This window comes from Mugil cephalus, chromosome 14 (genome assembly GCF_022458985.1).
Source record: "Mugil cephalus isolate CIBA_MC_2020 chromosome 14, CIBA_Mcephalus_1.1, whole genome shotgun sequence".
Classification (NCBI taxonomy): domain Eukaryota; kingdom Metazoa; phylum Chordata; class Actinopteri; order Mugiliformes; family Mugilidae; genus Mugil; species Mugil cephalus.
This window is the reverse complement of record NC_061783.1, coordinates 11,552,838-11,572,335: the sequence shown is the minus strand read 5'-3', so window position 1 is coordinate 11,572,335 and position 19,498 is coordinate 11,552,838. Positions and strand designations below refer to the sequence as shown.

Genomic DNA, 19,498 nt, shown 5'->3' with positions numbered 1-19,498 from the left:
GCCTCTGCGTGTGTGTGTATATCCCACCTTTGCCCTGGCGAGGTTGTGGGAAAGATTTGTTAAAGCTGGTTTTAGGTGCGTGTGTGTGGTTAACGTTCTGTCCTGTACTTGTGAATTAGACGTGTGCGCTTTCTATATTTGTATCATTCCCTCCGTGGTGTCATGTGTTGGTGACGACGCTGCCAAGTGGATGCAGGGTGAAGGGGTGAGAGGGCAGAGGAGGAGTCACATCAGCTCCGCCCGCTGTATATTAAAGTCGCCCGGAGCTGAAATCAAGACGTCGGGTGAAGCGTGAAGGCAACGGACTTGAACGTAGCAAAAGCAACAGTGAGGTAACGCCGACACCTGTCCTGATGGTGAAAACACCTCAACACCCGTATCAGATAAAAAGACCCAAGTCGAGCGAGAGGTTGGGCAAAAATGGTGTGATGTAATATTAAACTTGTCCATTCATGAAAATGAAAGTACATTTTTAAACATGGAAACTGGTTTAACCACAAAAAAAGTCTGAATCCAGCATCTATAAAAAGATGATGAGATGCAGATGAAAGTAAATAAAAATAAAAGCCCATCCTTAGATTATAGTTTTACTTTGCCACTGGATTGTGTGTCCAGCTCATTGTGGATTTTAATAAATTTAATGCTTCCTCGGACTGTCGATATTCAAGTCAATGATTTCAGTTAATGACTAATAGCTGGTGACATTGCTGTCGGCCTTGGTTTTACTCTTAGTTTACTTAATAATAGTGAGTGTGCGCTGGCAGTCAATACAGTCTTACGCGGCGAAGGAGATAAATAAGTTAAATAAACACTGTTATTGTGAGGATGTCAGCGATGCATGGCTGCAGTGGAAGTGCGGTGTTGGGAGCGCGTGCATCAATGAAGGGCATTGACACAAATGTTAAACATCAGTCCCAGTTTTATGAACAGTTTTATCTCTAGCGTCCTTCAGTTTGAATCCCTATCTGTATCTGTAAAACAATGTATAAAAATCACAAGAGAAGTCTGATACTTTCTCGTAGAAGCAGCGATGTAACAAATAGAAAGATCCTCCTGAAACCAAATTAAACATTTTCAATCGAGTGTTTTGGCAGTTACATTCAAGCTGTGTATAATAAAACAAAACAAGCTCATAACTACTTGTTGTGTGAGCTCTGGATCATAATGTGTTATACATATGTCTGGTGTAAATGACTGAATGTTAAAAAATTAAAAAATGAAGGAGATTCTTGAGAGCACTGGAGCCGTTACAAACCGTGCGCAGCTGGAAACAGTCTTTCACTCCTCACTGTTACAAACAGAAGCCTGAAACTAGGTCAGCGCAACAAAAGCAAGACAAGGCTGATTTTCTTGTTCCATATTGATGGGTTGGTTAAGGTGTCCACACCTTAGATGAAAACATTAACTTCACATGACATGAGGGTGGAGCGGACCAAACCCTCTTTAATTCCTTGAGGAGTTAACAGCAGCATCATGAGTTCAAGGTCCTCAAACAAAGAGGTCAAGAGGCGTTTTAGTACCCTTACAAATAAAAACAGCTTTAATGGTGTTAACAGGCCACATGCAGGAAGAGCCTTGCGTGCACCGAGGGGTGTCCCTTGGAAACACAAACGTAAACACAGATTATGCTCATATCACCACATTATGGGCTTCCTGCTACGCTCACTTGTTACACTTCCTGTTTGTCTCTACTATTTCCTGCACGCGTTTCTATTCAATGGTGCGTGTGATTTCAAGGATTCTGCATCAATGGGGTCGGCTTTACAAGGTCTCGTCTGCTCAATGGATTCCCGAAATCATCAGAAACCGGATAGCTGTGCACAACTTGGGAATTCAAAAAGGAAGAGCCCCTTGGCGCCATATTGCTTACGTCTATATGATTACGTGTGATGTGTAGACTCCTCCCCTCGGGACTTCAGGTGGGGTTTTTCTTTGTAAATTTTGAGTTGCTTCAGATAATGTGGAGAGAAATAGTGAGCAAAACACGATTTAAATGAACAGATTCTTAATGCAACAGCCCTTAATAAGGGTATTTCTTCAGATAGGTTATGGTTTTGGATTTTTAAGACTTTTATAAAATGATTTGCTCAGTTTCTATTGTCAAATATTGTCAAGTCTGTCGGGCCTCAGTTTCACTTGTAGTTTACTTAGTGAGTGTACATTAGCAGGCAATAGTCATATATGAAGAAGATAATTAAATAAAAGAACGAGTTTCTATAATAAGCTGTTATCAGCTGGAAGTCTGTCATGCCGTCTATTCCTACCCACTTCCCCTTTTTGCTCCAGTCTAGTAGCTGCAGTGTGTCTGACTGAATCTGTGTGTGTCTGGCCGTCTCAGCTGTGTTTGTGAGATTTATGCTTTTTGTGTCTCTTCTTCTTCTTGTCTTCTCTGTCATGACTGTGGTCATGGCGCCTCCTCTTGGATTTACACTCGCCGCTGCTGCTGCTGTCGCTGACGCTCCCCGACTCCTTTCTCTCCCTCTTCTTCTTCTTCTTCATTTTCTTTTCCTGGAGGAAATTACAAACAAGATTAAAAACAAACAAACAAACAAAAAATTACACGTGAAAAACTTGATTCTGCAGAAATACGCAAAACCTCGACAGCAGTTTTACTACCACAAAAATCTAAATGTTTGTTAAATTAGCACAAAATCCTGGTCAGCGCAGAACTTTCAAAAGATCCCATGAAACTAAAACTACAGACATGCAGCGTCATACAGAGAAGAAAGAAGAAGGTAGTTGCGTCAGCCTTGACACAGCAAGGTGGAGGATAGATAAAAAAAAAGGAAGTGCGATCAGCAGCATTAACTATCACATCTTCACCTTCTTTTTCTTTTTTTTCTCTGAGTCTTCCCTTGGTGGGACTGTGGAGGTTTCTCGCAGTGGCTCATCATCGCCCTCTTCAGGCACAAGCGCGTACTGCAGGCCCGGCGCAGAGAAACAGTCCTTGGTAAAGTGGCCTAAAAAGAGTGATGATTTATTAAAAACGGCCGCATGAATTTGAAGAGATATCAGACATTTTAGCAAAGGTATGAAACAAATTCAGTATCGTTGTTGTCGTACCCTTGCAGCCGCACTTTGAACACGTTGTGTTAAGTACAGCTTCCAGTGTGATCCTGTTGCTAGTCTGGTCTCTAAACTGCCTTCGTCGTCTTGCATCCTGCCTGCAACAAACACACCCACAGATGATAAAAACACACATCTGTACAGTAAGACACACTCCAAAAATAACACAATGAGCACTTACTCTGCCATAACATTGTTGGGATCCAAGTCCCGCCCCGTTCCCTGATTGACACATTTCATCGAGAAGGACAGCTTCACCTTGTCACCTTGAATCTGGCGGAGCAGAGGACAGAGCTGTAATCACCATGGTCTGACGGTGGATTTACATACAGCATTGTGCGTGTGTGTTGTTGTTACCTCTCTCCCAATTACTTTAATCCACACCTGTTCGCCCACATCCACAATTTCTGAGGCATTCTCAACACGGGTGGCTGACATTTCACTCACGTGTACCAGACCTGTATGTGTAAGGGAGATAAAATATTCATGTTATATTTATAGTGTATGATAGCATAGCAAAGTGTAGACTCTCATGTTTAATTTAATTGTATTCACCATTGCTATAAATTGGTGGAAATACATTTTTAAACAAAGTGACATATTTTCAACAGTGCAAATGTCATCAGACAAATTAATATTATCTTAAATAAAATGTCTGTAAAATACTTTGTCCGTATTTCTTCAGATTCAAGCAAAACTTATTTCCGGCCATTAGAAACCTTTTTAATATTAACTAGATTACATTCATTTAAAGTATGCTTTCTTTTTCTGACTCTCATTTTAAACATTTAAAAAAAAAATTTCTGGGTCACAGGTTGTATATTTATCCCAGTAAACTTTGCTAAGTTCGCCCTCCAGTGGTGAAAATCAGCAGGTGGACATGTAGGTCAAGGGCAGCGGTGTTACAGACACAATAAATCATTCTTCATTATCAAAGACTACCTCTAGTGTAAATATAGATACAAGACCTCCCACTTCATCAATCTGTCCCACTTCTTAACACCCCTGTCTCTCCTGTACATCCCGTCCGCACATGCACATCTTGAATTATTAGCTCATTGTACAATTATATTAAAATTAAATTGTATTATAACATTATTAGTGTGTTGTGTTTTCAAAATGCAGAATGTTATTTTAAACAAAAATATTAAACTGACTTATGTATAAACAACATGAAGCAGCCACTTTTCAGCAGGTTTATAAGAATAGTTCCTGAACACTGTATTATTTCACGTAACTGTAGGTATTCTACTTGTGCAACCTTATTGCATCTTTGTTATTTGCTGTAGTATTTCTTCCTTTATATTACTATGATTTGTTTCACTCAATTTGCTTATTTGTCTTTTTTCCCCTTCTGATTAATTAAGTCTTCCAACCGACCTTCCTTCTTGTATCCTGGCAGTCGAACAAATGCCCCGTAGGTTTGCACTGAAACCACTTCTCCCTTGGCGATGCTGAACAGTGGAGGTAAACCGTCCAGGCCAGACGGTTCTTCTGCTGAGCCATCCCGGTTTGACATGGTCTCAACTGAGGTAGACCACTGATTTCAATAAAAAGGACCTAGAAAGATTATAGTGAAGTGTAATGATGTGTTTCATTACTGGTGGCATGATAAAATCAGAAAGAATTGATACTAATTCTGGCCATTAGGAACTTGGTCAAAAGCAACACATGTCAACAAGATATATTTGATGAACAGATTCTTTATGTTTTGTTTATGACAAATATATTTAAAGTTGTTAATATCACAATATTCATTTCATTATAGGTAAGATGATGCAACAGTGCATTCAATTTTCTTATAAAAAAGAAAATGGATTAAAACCTTATACACGATTATGTTGATGGTTACCAGAAATAATCGCTAAACATAGAGTGAATCTCAAAATAATTACGTATTTTTGCAGATTTGTTGAAAAACAGATACACATTACTAATCATTTCAATAAAACTGAAAATACTCAACATTTAAACATTTACTTTTAAGGAGTTTCCACTTTTAAAACTCTGCACCATAAGCACTCTTAACACCTTTTTTTTTTTTTTAATCTTTGCACATTCCTGAAATTAATCGCCGCGTCCCTACGTTTGTGTACTTAATTAGTATGACGTAAAAATGCCAGCAGAATGTCTTGGATATGTATAAAAAATGAGTTTACATCCGCTGCATGATATCAATACTAGCAGTGAGGCTAACGTTAGCCAGATTATAACATCGTCACCTTCTTAGCAAACATGGTTAACGCCACAATAACACATAAGAAAACAACGGTACGGCGCTGAAATACAATGCTAATAAGAACAAGCTCCACATGTCGAAGGACTATTTTAAAGAAAAAATGTATATATTCATAAAGAAACGTTACCTTTCGTGTTAGCAGAGCCTTTCGGTGTTTTACATCCGGTTCTCGTCGGGTCAAGCAGCCAATCATCGCAGACGTTGAAATCCTCGACCAATCACAGGTCTTGTACGTACCGGAAGTACTCGTTCAGTGTTCTTCGTTGGTGCCTTTTCGCTCGACGCCTTTCATGAAATACTTCCATTCATTTTGTAAATTGCAGCATTGAAGTTTAGCATCTTTGCTTCGTTTATCGTCGACTAAGTCGCAATGATTGAACCCAAGAAGAGAGCAGCGGACATGGCGGTGGTTCCGGCCGCCGTGAAGCGGCCCCGGACGGAGCTGGTGGCGGCGGCTCAGTCTCAGCAACTCGTGGCTACGGTAAGAAAAGTAGCTAACCTACGTAGTAGTAGAAACTAAAACACCAGAAACATATGCACACATGCCGATACATCACATACACCATCACAAACAGCTGTGTATTTATTTATTCAGCTTGTAAAGCTTAATAAACTGGATCAGGCGGCTAGCTGGAGGATAAACAGGAAATGGAAATAGACGATAGTAGACGAAGAAGAAAATACTGTAACGCGTTTAGTTTGTATTCATCCACATTCCAGCTATGACTGGAAAAAACATCGGTATTCACAATTTAAATAATCTACTGATAGATTTGTACTTGAATCATCCCCAACATCTTCAATAGTAATTTCAGTAGCAGGCATTGTAAATCATAAATGTTTTCTTGTCATAGTTTAATGTGAATTTATGCCATAGCTTCTTAATGCAGCCCTCATTAAGTTATTTCTTCAGGTAGGTTGTGTTATTAGAGTTTTGACTTTTATAAAATGATTTACTCATTTTAATTCATTCAAATTTCAAGTCTGGTTTATGGATTTCTTGTAAACATGTTGGTTCGTGTAATGACCATACAGTGAAACATACTGAAAAGCCGTCTTCATATTGTGTTACAAAGTATATTTTAGTGTACTGTTCACTGAACAGCCTGTATTGACCCAATATTTGTCCTTCCTAGGGCCCCCCACGGACCTCCAGCCTTCAGGCTCCTATCATGCTGATGTCTGGCCATGAGGGTGAGGTCTACTGCTGCAAGTTTCACCCCAATGGAGCCACGCTGGCCTCCTCAGGATTTGACAGGCTCATATGTAAGTTCCAAAGACAAGTTTACAAATCTGCTGCTGATGGATTGTTGTGTGAATGCAGGGATGTTCCCAGTGACTGCGAATAACAAAGTTTCTCTGCTGTAGTGATGTGGAACGTGTATGGAGATTGTGACAATTTTGCCACTCTGAAGGGCCACAGCGGAGCAGTGATGGAGCTGCACTACAACACAGATGGCAGGTATGAAAGATGACCAGCGAAGTTAAAGATTGTAGGTGTACAAAACAAAAAATATATTCACACCAAACCCATGTGTCTTATTATTATTATGTAATTTAACCTAATTAAAAATGCAACATAAACCTATGGATTAAGCTTTCAAGACTGCTGATGTATTGCTTTTCACATAACGAAAAAGACGCCACAATGTGCAGAATTTGATCTGACAAGAAAAGATCCAAGTGGCTTAAAGTTGCTTCTTGATAAATGGATGGTAACTGTGATTTCTGTGTATCTCAGCGTGCTCTTCTCAGCGAGCACAGACAAGACTGTAGGTGTATGGGACAGTGAAACGGGCGAGAGGATCAAGCGACTGAAGGGCCACACCTCCTTCGTGAACACCTGCTACCCGGCCCGCCGAGGTCCCCAACTGGTCTGCACCGGCAGCGACGACGGAACAGTCAAGGTGAGATACGAAACACAAATGTCTTGACACGTTTTTATATTATTTGTACTGGAATAAGAATTTCTGTCAGTGGGAGATTAAACGTCACAGGTCACACTTTAGGACCTCAACTGGATCTTTTCTGTTTTATGTGTTCGTCTGCATGGTAGCTGTGGGACGTCCGCAAGAAAGGGGCGATCCACACCTTCCAGAACACCTACCAGGTGCTGGCTGTGACATTCAATGACACCAGCGATCAGATCCTGTCCGGAGGCATCGACAATGATATCAAGGTACTGGACTCTAGTATTTATAGAAATAATAACTTCTCGGCTGTTTTTGAGGAAGTATTTTACATTGTACTCCTACACTATTTAACCATGATTGAAACGAGGTCACTCATTTACTGTTGTTGTTAGCTACACTTTTTCTTTTTAATGGCCAGCCTAAATTAAACATGATGATCACGGAGGCCAGTGACCCACTATAAAGGTGGGGTCATGGAGATTGATTAATAACATTAGGTAGGTTTGTGGTATGTTCTGAGTGAATACCCTCACCTGATAGATATTTTTAGAGACATGCGGTTTCCAATAATATTCAACGTCTTGTGACGTCTTTAATATTTTGGTCTAAAAGTCAATAAAACTGTTATATGTACTGGTGAGATTTACTGTGAGACAGTTATTTCTCCTTTTTTTAGACCCAGCTACTGGCTAAGATTAAATTTAATCAAATGTACAAAGTTCCACTTTCATGACCACGAAAGTACAGACTAAAAAAAGTTGAATACTGTATATAATATATAATATAATACTGTCATACATCATATATATTTATGCAATTAGATTACGAATAATACATCCGATAGCTTTCGTGTTAATTTCTTTGGAATCTGTGGACGTAAAATGCTTCTTTGGCAAAATGAACGATCGCTTCGAGCTTTTGGTTTTGATCTCAACGTTGTGCTGTTACACTGTTGTGGCTCAACTCTGGTTGTTTATTCCATTTAAAGTAAACAGTAGTTAGTTCATAGTCAGTTTGGTGGAAGCAGTGGGATGAACAAGTCCACGTTACCCTGCACACTGCTCCTCGCAATATTCTCTGTACCATGTCAAAAGATGCTGTTTGTGTTGTGCAGGTCTGGGACCTGAGGCAGAATAAGCTGATCTACAACATGCACGGCCACGGTGACTCAGTCACTGGACTCAGCCTGAGCTCTGAGGGATCTTACCTTCTCTCCAACTCCATGGATAACACAGGTATTTTGAGAAATGGAATTTAATCGGCTCAGAACTGTGACGACGACTCTTGTTATTGACTTCTGACTGTTTCTCGTTGAAGTGCGTATTTGGGATGTTCGACCATTCGCGCCCAAAGAGAGATGTGTGAAGATTTTCCAGGGCAATGTTCACAACTTTGAAAAGGTAACCCTCTTAGTGTTGTCTTAATGTGATGTGGTGCCTAACTCTATTCCATATCTTTGAATATTTTAATACAAGTCACTATCGGCTACACTCAAGCTGGTAGTAGTTATATGTTTCGATGATCTCATTATGGTGACAGTAGCTCAGAGGTGGAAGGTTCTGGCTTGACGCTAACGCTGGTTGTCGCACCTTTTCAGAACTTGCTGAGGTGCTCCTGGTCCACTGACGGCAGCAAGATAGCAGCAGGATCAGCTGACAGGTGAGCAGCAAACATACATAGACGGTAAAAGGCCGTATGAAAAACACAACTCAATATCTGGTTCTTACAGTTTGAAATGAAATCTCTCCATTGGTTTACTACCATTTGTGAGTATCGCTACATTAGATTATAAGGATCCGACTCATGTTCCTTTTATGAAACAACAGACATTATAATGTAATGATTTACAGGATTAGGCAAATAATAGGTGAAAGGACTGAGGCAAAAATAAATGCATTTCAATAAAATGGATGAAACACAATTAAAGTACAATTAAAAGGTTGTTTGTGAGCTGATTAATAAGTTTAAGATCCCATCACAGTCTGTTTGCTAAACATGTTTTGTCTCAGTGTGATTTAAAAAAAAAAACACTATGAACATGTGCGTCAATTAGTGGTTGTAAATGTGTATCCATACACGTACATGTGTAATGTGGAGCTTATTTAAGTTCAGATAAGGTTGTGATTAACTTTGGCTTCGGTCTACCCCTGTTGAATCAACAAAGCCATTATGTGTAGGGTGTGTGCTGTAGAGGCATATCATGCTATTATTGTATTTATTTTTAATCATTTTTGTCTTAATTTTATAATTCTGTTGGTCTCTATAAAGCCAATGTAGAAACTTTCTACAGAGGCAAAGTTCCTTGTCAGTGTTAAGGGGGAAATCATTTTATTTAACTATTCAATAGACTATTAACACTGAAAATACAAAGAAAGTGTTCAGGTTAGTAAGTCATGTCGGCATAACTTCAGAACTTTTTGACTCTAAAATCTACCCAGACTACTAAAGATCAAGTTAGAAAATAGAAAAAAATAAAAATAAAACTTAATTATCCATGATAGAGATTCATCGTCTGAAGTTCGGCTAAACAATAAAAGCAGGATAATGACGAGCGACGTGCAGAACTAATGTGGCAACAAAAACAATTCACTGTGTGATCTTTATGCTACTGTTGCATCAATGCATCACTGTAGCTCAGTCTCATACCCTACCCTTATAATGAGACGTAAATATAGGAAGGATTTTAAACATTTTCTTTTCAGTCTTTGAAACATAACCCTTAAGTTCTGTTTCATTCTGTCTCAGTTGTCTCACATCGGGAGTTTTGTTAACTTTTTTATAGGTTTGTGTATATCTGGGACACCACATCGCGAAGAATCCTGTACAAGCTGCCGGGCCACGCTGGCTCCGTCAACGAAGTGGTCTTCCATCCAGATGAACCTATAGGTGAGTCGAAGAAGCTCTGATTCATATTAAAAGATTATTTTACTTTAGCTGTCTATGTTTTACATGTTTAATGATAATCTTTTTTGTCTCTCTACACAGTTCTGTCTGGAGCCAGCGATAAACGTCTGTACATGGGAGAAATTCAGTAGCTTGTGTGTGTACAGTGGAAAGTATGCGTGAGTGTGTGTTTGAGTGTCTGTGTCCTTGCTGGAAAGTAAGTGGATGGGTGGTGTTCGACAGTGGGTTTGGAGTCTCTGTAATTTCATGTGGGTCGACCACGTCTCAGAACAACCTCAGGATGTACGTTTGAAGTTTATTATGCTCGGCCACAAGAACCTCCACCATGTTTTTTAATCTGACGTCTTTCTTTTTAATAAACTTCAGTGTTCTGGAGAAGCTGTTTGGGAAATTTCTTTTGTCTTGAATACACCTGAATGCATCTTTCACCACTAATTATAAAGATGAACATTGTACCGCTGCTAAATTTTGGTAGTGTTTAACTGTTAGCAATATATAGATCTATTCTTACATATAAACAAGACATCACACTGTTTTATTAAGCTGTAATATTCTGTCCAAACTCCTCGTTAATCGTAAGCACCAGGATTTGAATGTGACTCAAAAACACTGTAAACTGCATCTTGGGTTTTCCCACATAAACCCGCCCTGTACATTCTCCTACTCTTTTTTTTTCCCATTGGTTGCAGTTTTCCAATAAACCTTTTACAACTCTCAAGAGAGACTATAGTTAGCATATCTTATAATGTCCCATTGTTTAACCGTTTTTTTTATTTTTTTTATATCTGCCTTGCACCAAAAAGAATGAACATAAGGAATCCTTTAGTTAACACAGAAACGATGAGACCATCGCAAGAATACGGTGCTATCTGCAACTGTATTTTTACTGAAAAGATTAATCAGTGTGACCAGAAATTAAGTTAATTGTAGGGAATGGTGAATAATTTATTCACTATAATAAGCTTTATAGTTCCGTGCCTCTGTTGCTGTTCAAGTTTTTTTTTTTTTTGTTCTGTGTAATTGCACAGTGAATTTAAAATTACCCCATAAGAGGCCGTTATAATTATATATTTTTGAGTTTTTCTCTGCAGTAAGCAAAATAGAGGTAATAGAGGTTGTTCTAAATGGATTCACATGAGACCTGATGAGACATTTAAACACAAAAAAGGGAATTAAGATTGACAAAAAAACAAACAAACAAAAAACACTACAGAGAGAAAATATGTTGTTGGTTAACTGCTGGAATATACACAGATCAGGCATAAGATTATGACCACCTCCCTAGTATTGTGTTGGTCTCCCTTGTGCCTCCAAAACAGTTTTCACTCATTCAGAGAATTGACGTGGGTCTTCTGGGGGGTGTCCTGCAGTGACTGGTAACAGGATGTTGTTAGTCGGGGCCTTTGGTTTGAGGGGAGGGAGATACAGATACTTGATCAGTTTGAGATCTAGTCAATTTGGAGGCCAGGTCAACACCTTGCGCTGTTTTTCATATTTTTTGAGATGTTCCTAAACCATTTTTGTGTGTGTGTGTCCGGCTGCATCCTGCTGGGAATGGGTACTGCCATCAAAGGGTGTCATTTCTATGTGGTGGGGGTGTCTGGTCTGGTCTAGGTGCATGGTACATTAACATCCACATGGATGCCAGGTCTAAAAAATTTTCCCAGCAGAATATTGCATTTTCGCAAGATGTTCAATGTTATTCATGTCTTCTGTCAATGGTTTTATTGTTGTGTCTGATTAGTGTATGCTGTCATAGGGTGTCATAACCAGTTAAAGGTGCATTCACTTAAATGACTTGCATCACGTGATATAACAAGATATAAGTAAAGACCGGTTGTGTCCACCGATTGCCATATGGCCTTCCGATAACCGGTCGTTATCTGCCCTCTCATCGCGCTGACTATCGGAGTGTCACACTGCTCGTGGTTAAGTAGCTGAGATTAAACAAGGCTGTTAATTGTGTTTCCTCAGCTGTAAATAACCGCAGCAGGCTGAGCGGTGGAGGAGGGCGATAACACACTTTATTATTGTTATTATTATTACCATTATTATTATTGTCGGTCTGTCTGGACCTCCTTGCCCCACCGCCCCGTTTCTTTTGTGAGCCTCCCAGACCCCCCCTCTTTTTTTTTTTTTTTTTTTTTTTTTTGCGGGGCTAGCCACTCGGCCGCGCGCATTTACGCACGCGGATCTGCAGAATGCGTGCAGCTCCTCCTCGAGGGGTCGCGGTGACTGAGCCCCCACCCCCTCCTCGCCCCGCTCTCTCTCCCTCTCTCTCTCTCTCTCTCTCCCTCTCGCTCTCTCTCCCCCCGGCTCCTCCTGCTCTCGCCCCGGCACCGATATTGTTGACAAAAGACGCTGAGACGCGGAGAGACGGAGCCCGGTACCGGTGAGCAGACCTTCCCCGTTAACGTGACTTTTCCCCCCCTCGAACAGCTCGAGGAGAAGAGGATCCACACGGCGGTGGTTGGTTGTGTGTGCGTGTGTTGTGTGTGTGTGTGTGTATGTATGTATGTGGGGAGGGGGGGGTGAGGACTCTTCCGCTCCTAGAAAACCGTGAGTCACAACGGGCTGCTTTGTGTCCGTAGCGGCTTGCATGTAGCCAAACGTTAGCCGTAGTAGGACTGCGGGGTCGGTCCCCTCCTCCCCACCGCCCCCGTGTGATCCGGTATCATATGATGCTCATTTCTGCCTTCAGCCTGGGGCTCATTATGACAGCTTTCCGTCTCTCTTTGTGTCTTTGTGTGTCCCCTCTCCGGAAGGTGTGGCCGAGGTGATTCGGTGGTGGTCGGACCGCAGCAGGCCGGTGTGGAGTGGACCCCCTCCTCCCCCCTCCTTCCCGAACACCACCCGCGGCTCGTATTTACCGACAAAGGCAGGGGCCACGATGGGTCACCCGCTGTGAGTGGAGGCTCCAGGCCAGGCGTAGCTGGAGGAGGAGGAGGCGGCGGCGGCGGCGGAGGAGGAGGCGGCCTTGGGCAGGTCTACTCAGCCGGGAATGGTGTGAGCTGAGACGACCAGGCAGTCTGGATCTGACCGGGGACCCGTCATTCCCCCGGAGCCTCCGCGGCTCCAAGCCGCGTCCCGAGCCCTCCAAGATGGGGAAGTGCGACGGAAGATGCACGCTGCTGGTGATATGTTCACTGCAGTTGGTAAGTGAGCATGTTTGTGTGTCCGGTCTAGTCTTGCCTCTTCCACTCACTCACCATGAAGATATAATTAGAGCAGCGTGCTACAGAGCCACATTGTAATCAGACATTTTTTTGTCCAGCCTCTCTGTGCAGTCACACTAAAAAATGCTTTGAGCTGCAGCTGCTCCGGGGCCATGCCACATTACAGACTGTGCTGTGTGTGTGTGTGTGTGTGTCTTTGAAGCAGAGGGGACAGGACATGGGGGCGCTTTGGTATCAGGGTGGTCTGTGTGTATGTGTGTGTTTGTGTTGAGAGCGGGGTGATTGCTCCATTCAGGCAAAAAAACATGTGAATAAGTTAAGAACAAGCGTGAGAGGGAGGCCCCCGTTCACCATCTGGTCCCCATTCTGGAGTTAAAGTTAGATGCTTCTCGTGGCCTCGAAATAGCTCCAGACTATCCCTCCAAAATGTACTAAGTGTGTGGTAAGAGTCGCTGTGATGTGCTCCTGCGGGGAGCACGGCGCAGGCATGTGCAGCAGCACGCCGAGCGCCGGTTATCTGGGCTATTGTTATCTGGGATCTGGGCTGATGAGTTGTTGTGCACCGGGGGGATTTGGTCCATAGATTCTCATTAGTTTGGCAGAGCTTTTTTTGGGGGGGGGGGTGCTCCTCTCTCTTACAGTCACTGGACTTGGCTGGTGCTCTGGGCTGTTACCATGGCAACAACTGCGGCAGACCTGTGTATGTGTGTCCCTGTCACTGTCTGCGTGTGTGCGTGTATCTATATTTGGTGTGTGTGAAGCCTTGATTATTTGTGTGTGTGTGTGTGTGTGTGTGTGTGTGTGTGTGTGGCGTACTGTATTTGCAGGTGTCCTCACTTGTGTGTTTCTTTTCTAATGTGTTCACATGACCCCCTCCTCTCTGTCTCCCTGTCCCCTAGGTGGCAGCCCTCCAGAGGCAGGTGTTTGATTTTCTGGGCTACCAGTGGGCTCCCATTCTGGCCAACTTCCTGCACATCATGGCCGTCATCCTGGGCATGTTCGGCACTGTGCAGTTTCGCTTCAGATACCTCATCTTTGTGAGTCCCTGTCCTCACCCAGTTTTACGTAGCGCACAATTTACACGTGTAATAACTTTTATACTAACACTGATCCCCGTGTCCGTTTTGTCAGTATGCAGTATGGCTGGTCCTTTGGGTGGGCTGGAACTCCTTCATTATTTGTTTCTACCTGGAGGTCGGGAACCTGTCTCAGGTATGTTGCGTGTGACCAGCTGTTTAGATACTCACTAAAGCGTTAAAATTATAAGCACAAAAGTGGGAATAATCCCTCCTTGCGTGTGTGTATTCTGTGTTCAGGACAGAGACTTTCTCATGACGTTCAACACATCCCTCCATCGTTCGTGGTGGATGGAGCACGGCCCCGGTTGCCTGGTAACGCCGGTGCTAGACGCCCGCATGGCCCCCGACGACCACCACGTCATCACCGTGTCCGGGTGTCTCCTCGACTACCAGTACATCGAGGTGTTGAGTTCGGCCATTCAGGTTCTTTTGGCTGTAAGCGCAACTGACGTTTTTGCAAACACTATTACTCTGCGCCTTGACACTGTGATGAAACGGTGACTCAGCTTGTGCCACGACAGCCATCTGATTTCTGACCCTCTCTTCTCCGACAGCTCTTTGGCTTCGTGTACGCCTGTTACGTAAGCAAAGTCTTCCAGGATGACGAGGACAGCTGTGAGTGCTTTTGTCTTCTCCCCTAAAAGCTTGCGGATCATCTTCTCGCGCCTCTTTTAGCTGATTACTTGTCATGGAGTTGAGAGCTTTCTTTGGGTGTGAGTGATGCTATCACATTGTTTTCACCGGCGTGAGTCATACTTATCACTGCAGAGGATTCCCTCCGGGTGATCTGAGCTCTCCATCTGCGGCGAGTATTAAGAGATGTGTGCCGGAATATTCCCACCATGAGAGTGTCCGTCCGTCTGTCTGCCGGCTCGGGTGTGCCATCTGTGTGTCTGAATGTCTTTTTTTTCTTTTGTGTGCCTCCTGTGAGTGCTTTACCCTGAGTGGTAGAAATTAAACTAAAATTATGACATCATGAGCATTGACTTCCTGTAAGAGGAAGGGCATGCAACAACAGAGTGGTAATTACGGAGTAAAAATAACACCCACAATATCATTACTGTACAATGCCTTTATATGACATGATATATATCATACTCTTATCAGATGGGGTCTGGTCACACAACTTTTGGATTTCATTATGGTGCAACAGCACTGGATAGTCATGCGACCAGTCGGTACTTTTTGACAAAATGCAGGTCGCCCGTTAAGTTATTTCGTTGTCAATATCGTTTATTGATTGATTCTCAGGTGGCAGACTTTTTTTTTTGGTAAACAAAATCAACTCCATGGTGCTCAGATCATAAAGTTTGCCCACTAAAATTTTGTGAACACCTTTGAAATAGACACCACTCAACAATATATCTGCAACGAGCTAATATTGTATATTTAATGAAATCAGGATGACTTTTATATTAAAAAACAAACAAAAAAAGAGAAAGAAATCTGAAAAAGTTATGCCTGCTGAGTTAAAACTCAAGGATGCGGCTGGCTATATCTTTTTATATATATTTATATCTTGCTTGCTTTTCTGTTGCACCTCAGCCTTTAATTTTTGTTTATATCTCCACTGACAGTCAGGGTCTATATTTTTTTTTATCAGCCGACGCAAATAAAGTTTGTTCCCTGAATCAATTGGGAAAGAGTAGAACAATGTATCAGTGACATGGAGGCGCTGAGTAGGATGAGACGCTTTGGTGTTGCACTCTGCAGACTGTGATGCCACTGTGGCTTTACAGTGTCGAACAGGTACACCGAACGCATTAGATGATACTGTCCCATTAAAACAGAATCTGATCTTGAAATACAACGCGTGGTAAAAAGAGACAGTTTCGAGGAAAGTGCAGTGATGTCATTCCTCTCCTTTTTTTCTTTCTTTCTCTCCTTCTGAAGTTGATTTCATCGGTGGGTTTGACTCGTACGGCTACCAGCCTCCTCAGAAGTCCTCTCATCTGCAACTGCAGCCTCTTTACACGTGAGTTGCAAACACTGTTCGCGCAGAAATCTCCTCGCTTTCATGATTTTACTGTTGAACATTTTAAGTATGGTGGCACACAATTAATTTAATACCGCAGTTTAATCAGATTTGGCAGACTCACAGGGGACAGATTAAAAAAGTAATGGTTAAACTCAAGCAGCAGATGCTACATTGCCTACAACTTAATGGTACCTTTGTATCATCTTTCAAACTCCGCATCGCCCTATATCGCTTTTCTACTCTTTCCTTTTCCCTCTGTGCTCCCTACGTAGTCACATAACATTTATTTCTCTTATGAGTGCTGTGTAAAGTATTGTAACTACTGTATATCTTTGTCTAGTGATGATGTGTGACTGTGTGAACCCGTCCTGATCTTGTCCTCTCTGCATCTCCAGGGCTGGTTAACCGTCGGTAGCGCCCCCTTCAGGCCGATGGTGTCACTGTGGATGGGAAGCGGCGGTCGCCCTGATTACACTCACTCTCTGTGTCACAGTTTACCTGAGGAACAGACTGGACCCCACCCCGCCCCGCCCCCACCCCCACCCCCGCCCCGAGGGAGAGATGTATGTGTGCATGTGTGATTGTGTCTGAGACCCATACAGCCCTGATTAGAATGTACAGAGCTCAGGGAAGAACCAGCATGCCAGGTGGTGTGATAATGATGATGATGATGGAGGAGACGCGGGAGGAGCAGGAGGGGAGAGGACAAGAGCTGGGGACATGTCTGTCAAGTAACCAACACTTCACTAAACTGCCAGCTCTCAACACTCCCACCAGTGTGTGCGTGCGTGTGTGTAATGTGTGTGTATGACTGTGTAACTCCACAGGAATAGCTGGTGCTTCGTGGTTGCACCCTGGACTCTTACCACTTAGTGCCCCTGTGGTTTATTATTTTCATGTTTTTTTTTTCTCCGTCAGGGTGCTTGTGTGTTTGGGGTCACATAATAAAAAGAGGCACGGCTCGTACCTGTTGTCGTTTTAGAACGTGGTGATGTCAAACTAGAGCAGTCTTAACGATTCCCGCTCCCAAAGCCATCTCTCCTACCTCCCCCACTTCCATTAAAAGCCACTGTTGACATTCAGGGCTTTTTACATTACAGCTCAGGCCTGCTGAGTTAATAAAACAGAGCCGGTGGAGTGGAAAGGTTGAACTCCTTAAAGGATGAGGCTGGCTATATTTTTTATATATTTATATCTTTAAAAAAAAAAAAAAAAGCAGCTTGTCTGTTGCCCTCAATGCTAAACCTGCTCATTGTACGTTATTTTAAAAAAGGCACTGTAGTTTTTAGCAAAGTTTTTAGCAAAGTTCAAACTTCAGTAGTTTTGTTGGGACTATTTTCTGCTGCGGATGTGGATTCATTGGATTGATTAAAACTATAGCGCTCCACTTTATTAATGTGTTTGTAATGATTGAACAGAACTGAAGGACTCAGTAGTGTTTTTTTGCTCTTCTTTTAGAAGAAATACCGATATCGTCAGCCTTATCCTTTAGGGTTTTCGTCAGGCGTGCGGCGTCAGACTATTTCATTTTCAGGAAAACCAATTTGGGCCTGTCATTTCACATGTAAAGCTGATGGTTATTAGGATGCAGGTGGCTTTGGGATCAGGCATTAGTGTGTCTATAGGGGGGAGCAGTGGGGATACTGTGCATGTAAATAACCAGCCAATGATTGTTTTGTTGGTTCCATTTAGAATAAAGGAGGGTTGCATTAGGGGGCGGGTGGGGCCAGGGGAGAGGGTTACACAACTAATTTCTTATCTTTGTACCTGTTTCTCTGGTTCTCTCTTTCTGCATACCTTCTTTTAACCCATCTAATATTCCCCATTATTATCCCACTAATCACATAGCGTAGACCCCTGCCGGTCCCCGTCAGAGCATGGCCATTAAGGAGATTCGGGAGGAAAATGTATCACACACAATGACGTGCTCTGAGTAGTTATTGTAGATGTAACTTGAGACAGGAAGAGGGAAGGAGGGAGACAGGTATGAGGTGATGACATTATTGGGTGTAAGGTGGAGTTTGAAATAATAAAAATACACTTTCTACATTAATTATGGCTTGAGGGCTTTCATTCCTTGATTACAATGTGTTTTTGGTATGATGCTATTGCACAATGAGGATTTTGATTTTCATAACAAGTAGATGCATGCCTCTGAAAGACTGCCCGATATTACATAGATGGCAGTGAAATATTCATAAATGGCCTAATTCTGAATTATAGTGAGAGGTGAGAGTGAAGATCTCAATGCCAACATAATGTTACTTTGATGGGCCGCGAAGATTACCCAGAGTGGAATAAAATGTGACCTTGTGGAGTTTTATGCAACTATTATCTAACTCAAGTACACTCAAAGTTGAATTGTTGTTTGCCAAGTGGCACATGAGGAAGTGGTGTAGCTATTATTTTACAATCAACATCGCAAACCTTTTCAAATCAGGTAATATATCTGGTTTCAACTTCTATGTAAATCTAAAAATAATATCTGGCTTTATAGGCACACGTCAGAGATGTATACTTGAAGCCATATAATCCAGACTGACTCTGGCAGCCATTCCTATAAATGGCCATATGATTACCATAGATTTTATTTAGGGGCAGCCATTATCTACTGTATCCGCATTACGTCATTACCCTAACACCGGTACAGGACAGTTTCCACTCCGGTCTGCAGCCTCCGGGTCGCCACTGGCACATTCCCAAAAGCCCGCCGGGGTATTTTTGTTTCGTGGGCCGCACACACCCTGCTCTTCTCGCCATCCGCTTAAATTCCGGAGGTGTAACGGAGCGTCCCACGGCCGCTCTCTCCGTGTCTGGCCGTGTGGCGCAGCACGTTGCCATGGCTGCCAAGCACCCCGTTACCGTAGAGACCCCCTGAGCATTGTGCACAGCCCATCCCGAAAAACTCATCTAATGTCGCCGTATAAGAAAGGATAATATGATATTAGCCATTATTTTCATACTTAGCACTGGTTATATCGTTTGTAAAAATTTTAAAAAATATTTTTTTGTTGTTTTCTCGTCGAATCCCGTTCCAGTTACACAAAGGACGACACAAAAAAATACGTGGTAAATAAATTTATTTTTTCCTCTCCATTGATAGGCATGTGAATGATGTCAAAACAAAAGCAAAATAAATACAC

The 19,498-nt window shown here is 42.4% G+C and overlaps 3 protein-coding genes across 5 annotated transcripts; 2 read left to right on the top strand and 1 right to left on the bottom strand.

Moving 5' to 3' along the window:
* Positions 1-1,517: 1,517 nt before the first annotated feature.
* zcchc17 (zinc finger, CCHC domain containing 17) lies at positions 1,518-5,538 on the bottom strand. Its single transcript, XM_047604933.1, has 7 exons — positions 5,433-5,538; positions 4,447-4,626; positions 3,424-3,524; positions 3,248-3,339; positions 3,064-3,164; positions 2,824-2,960; positions 1,518-2,508 (listed from the first exon to the last, which is right to left on the bottom strand). The coding sequence occupies exons 2-7, from the start codon at positions 4,583-4,585 to the stop codon at positions 2,335-2,337; spliced, it is 744 nt and encodes a 247-aa protein (XP_047460889.1). The 5' UTR covers positions 4,586-4,626; positions 5,433-5,538; the 3' UTR covers positions 1,518-2,334.
* Position 5,539: 1 nt separating this feature from the next.
* Positions 5,540-10,497, top strand: snrnp40 (small nuclear ribonucleoprotein 40 (U5)). Its single transcript, XM_047604932.1, has 10 exons — positions 5,540-5,786; positions 6,442-6,571; positions 6,674-6,767; positions 7,047-7,212; positions 7,362-7,484; positions 8,333-8,453; positions 8,536-8,618; positions 8,816-8,877; positions 10,001-10,104; positions 10,204-10,497. The coding sequence occupies exons 1-10, from the start codon at positions 5,676-5,678 to the stop codon at positions 10,251-10,253; spliced, it is 1,044 nt and encodes a 347-aa protein (XP_047460888.1). The 5' UTR covers positions 5,540-5,675; the 3' UTR covers positions 10,254-10,497.
* Positions 10,498-12,350: 1,853 nt separating this feature from the next.
* On the top strand, positions 12,351-18,408 carry nkain1 (sodium/potassium transporting ATPase interacting 1). 3 transcript variants are annotated; one of them, XM_047605691.1, is made up of 8 exons: positions 12,351-12,514; positions 12,888-13,277; positions 14,198-14,335; positions 14,430-14,510; positions 14,615-14,812; positions 14,932-14,992; positions 16,271-16,352; positions 16,751-18,408. In XM_047605691.1, exons 2-8 carry the CDS (start codon positions 13,224-13,226, stop codon positions 16,758-16,760), a joined length of 624 nt encoding a protein of 207 aa, XP_047461647.1. In that variant the 5' UTR covers positions 12,351-12,514; positions 12,888-13,223; the 3' UTR covers positions 16,761-18,408. The 3 variants fall into 3 exon arrangements, with proteins under 3 accessions (XP_047461647.1, XP_047461648.1, XP_047461649.1); XM_047605692.1 differs by having other exon boundaries at positions 12,443-12,591; XM_047605693.1 differs by lacking the exon at positions 12,351-12,514 and adding an exon at positions 12,549-12,681.
* The last annotated feature ends 1,090 nt before the right edge of the window (positions 18,409-19,498 follow it).

What these genes read in the sequence shown, in the direction of transcription:
- zcchc17 (XM_047604933.1), bottom strand. Translation starts at nt 4,585, where the DNA reads ATGTCAAACCGGGATGGCTCAGCAGAAGAACCGTCTGGCCTGGACGGT. An exon ending in TTAAAGTAATTGGGAGAGAG is followed by an intron (nt 3,340 to 3,423) that starts GTAACAACAACA and finishes CTGCTCCGCCAG; the next exon opens with ATTCAAGGTGACAAGGTGAA. An exon ending in CCCAACAATGTTATGGCAGA is followed by an intron (nt 3,165 to 3,247) that starts GTAAGTGCTCAT and finishes TGTTTGTTGCAG; the next exon opens with GCAGGATGCAAGACGACGAA.
- snrnp40 (XM_047604932.1), top strand. Translation starts at nt 5,676, where the DNA reads ATGATTGAACCCAAGAAGAGAGCAGCGGACATGGCGGTGGTTCCGGCC. An exon ending in CAACTCCATGGATAACACAG is followed by an intron (nt 8,454 to 8,535) that starts GTATTTTGAGAA and finishes TTCTCGTTGAAG; the next exon opens with TGCGTATTTGGGATGTTCGA. An exon ending in ATGTTCACAACTTTGAAAAG is followed by an intron (nt 8,619 to 8,815) that starts GTAACCCTCTTA and finishes GCACCTTTTCAG; the next exon opens with AACTTGCTGAGGTGCTCCTG.
- nkain1 (XM_047605691.1), top strand. Translation starts at nt 13,224, where the DNA reads ATGGGGAAGTGCGACGGAAGATGCACGCTGCTGGTGATATGTTCACTG. An exon ending in GCTTCAGATACCTCATCTTT is followed by an intron (nt 14,336 to 14,429) that starts GTGAGTCCCTGT and finishes CCGTTTTGTCAG; the next exon opens with TATGCAGTATGGCTGGTCCT. An exon ending in CCATTCAGGTTCTTTTGGCT is followed by an intron (nt 14,813 to 14,931) that starts GTAAGCGCAACT and finishes CTTCTCCGACAG; the next exon opens with CTCTTTGGCTTCGTGTACGC.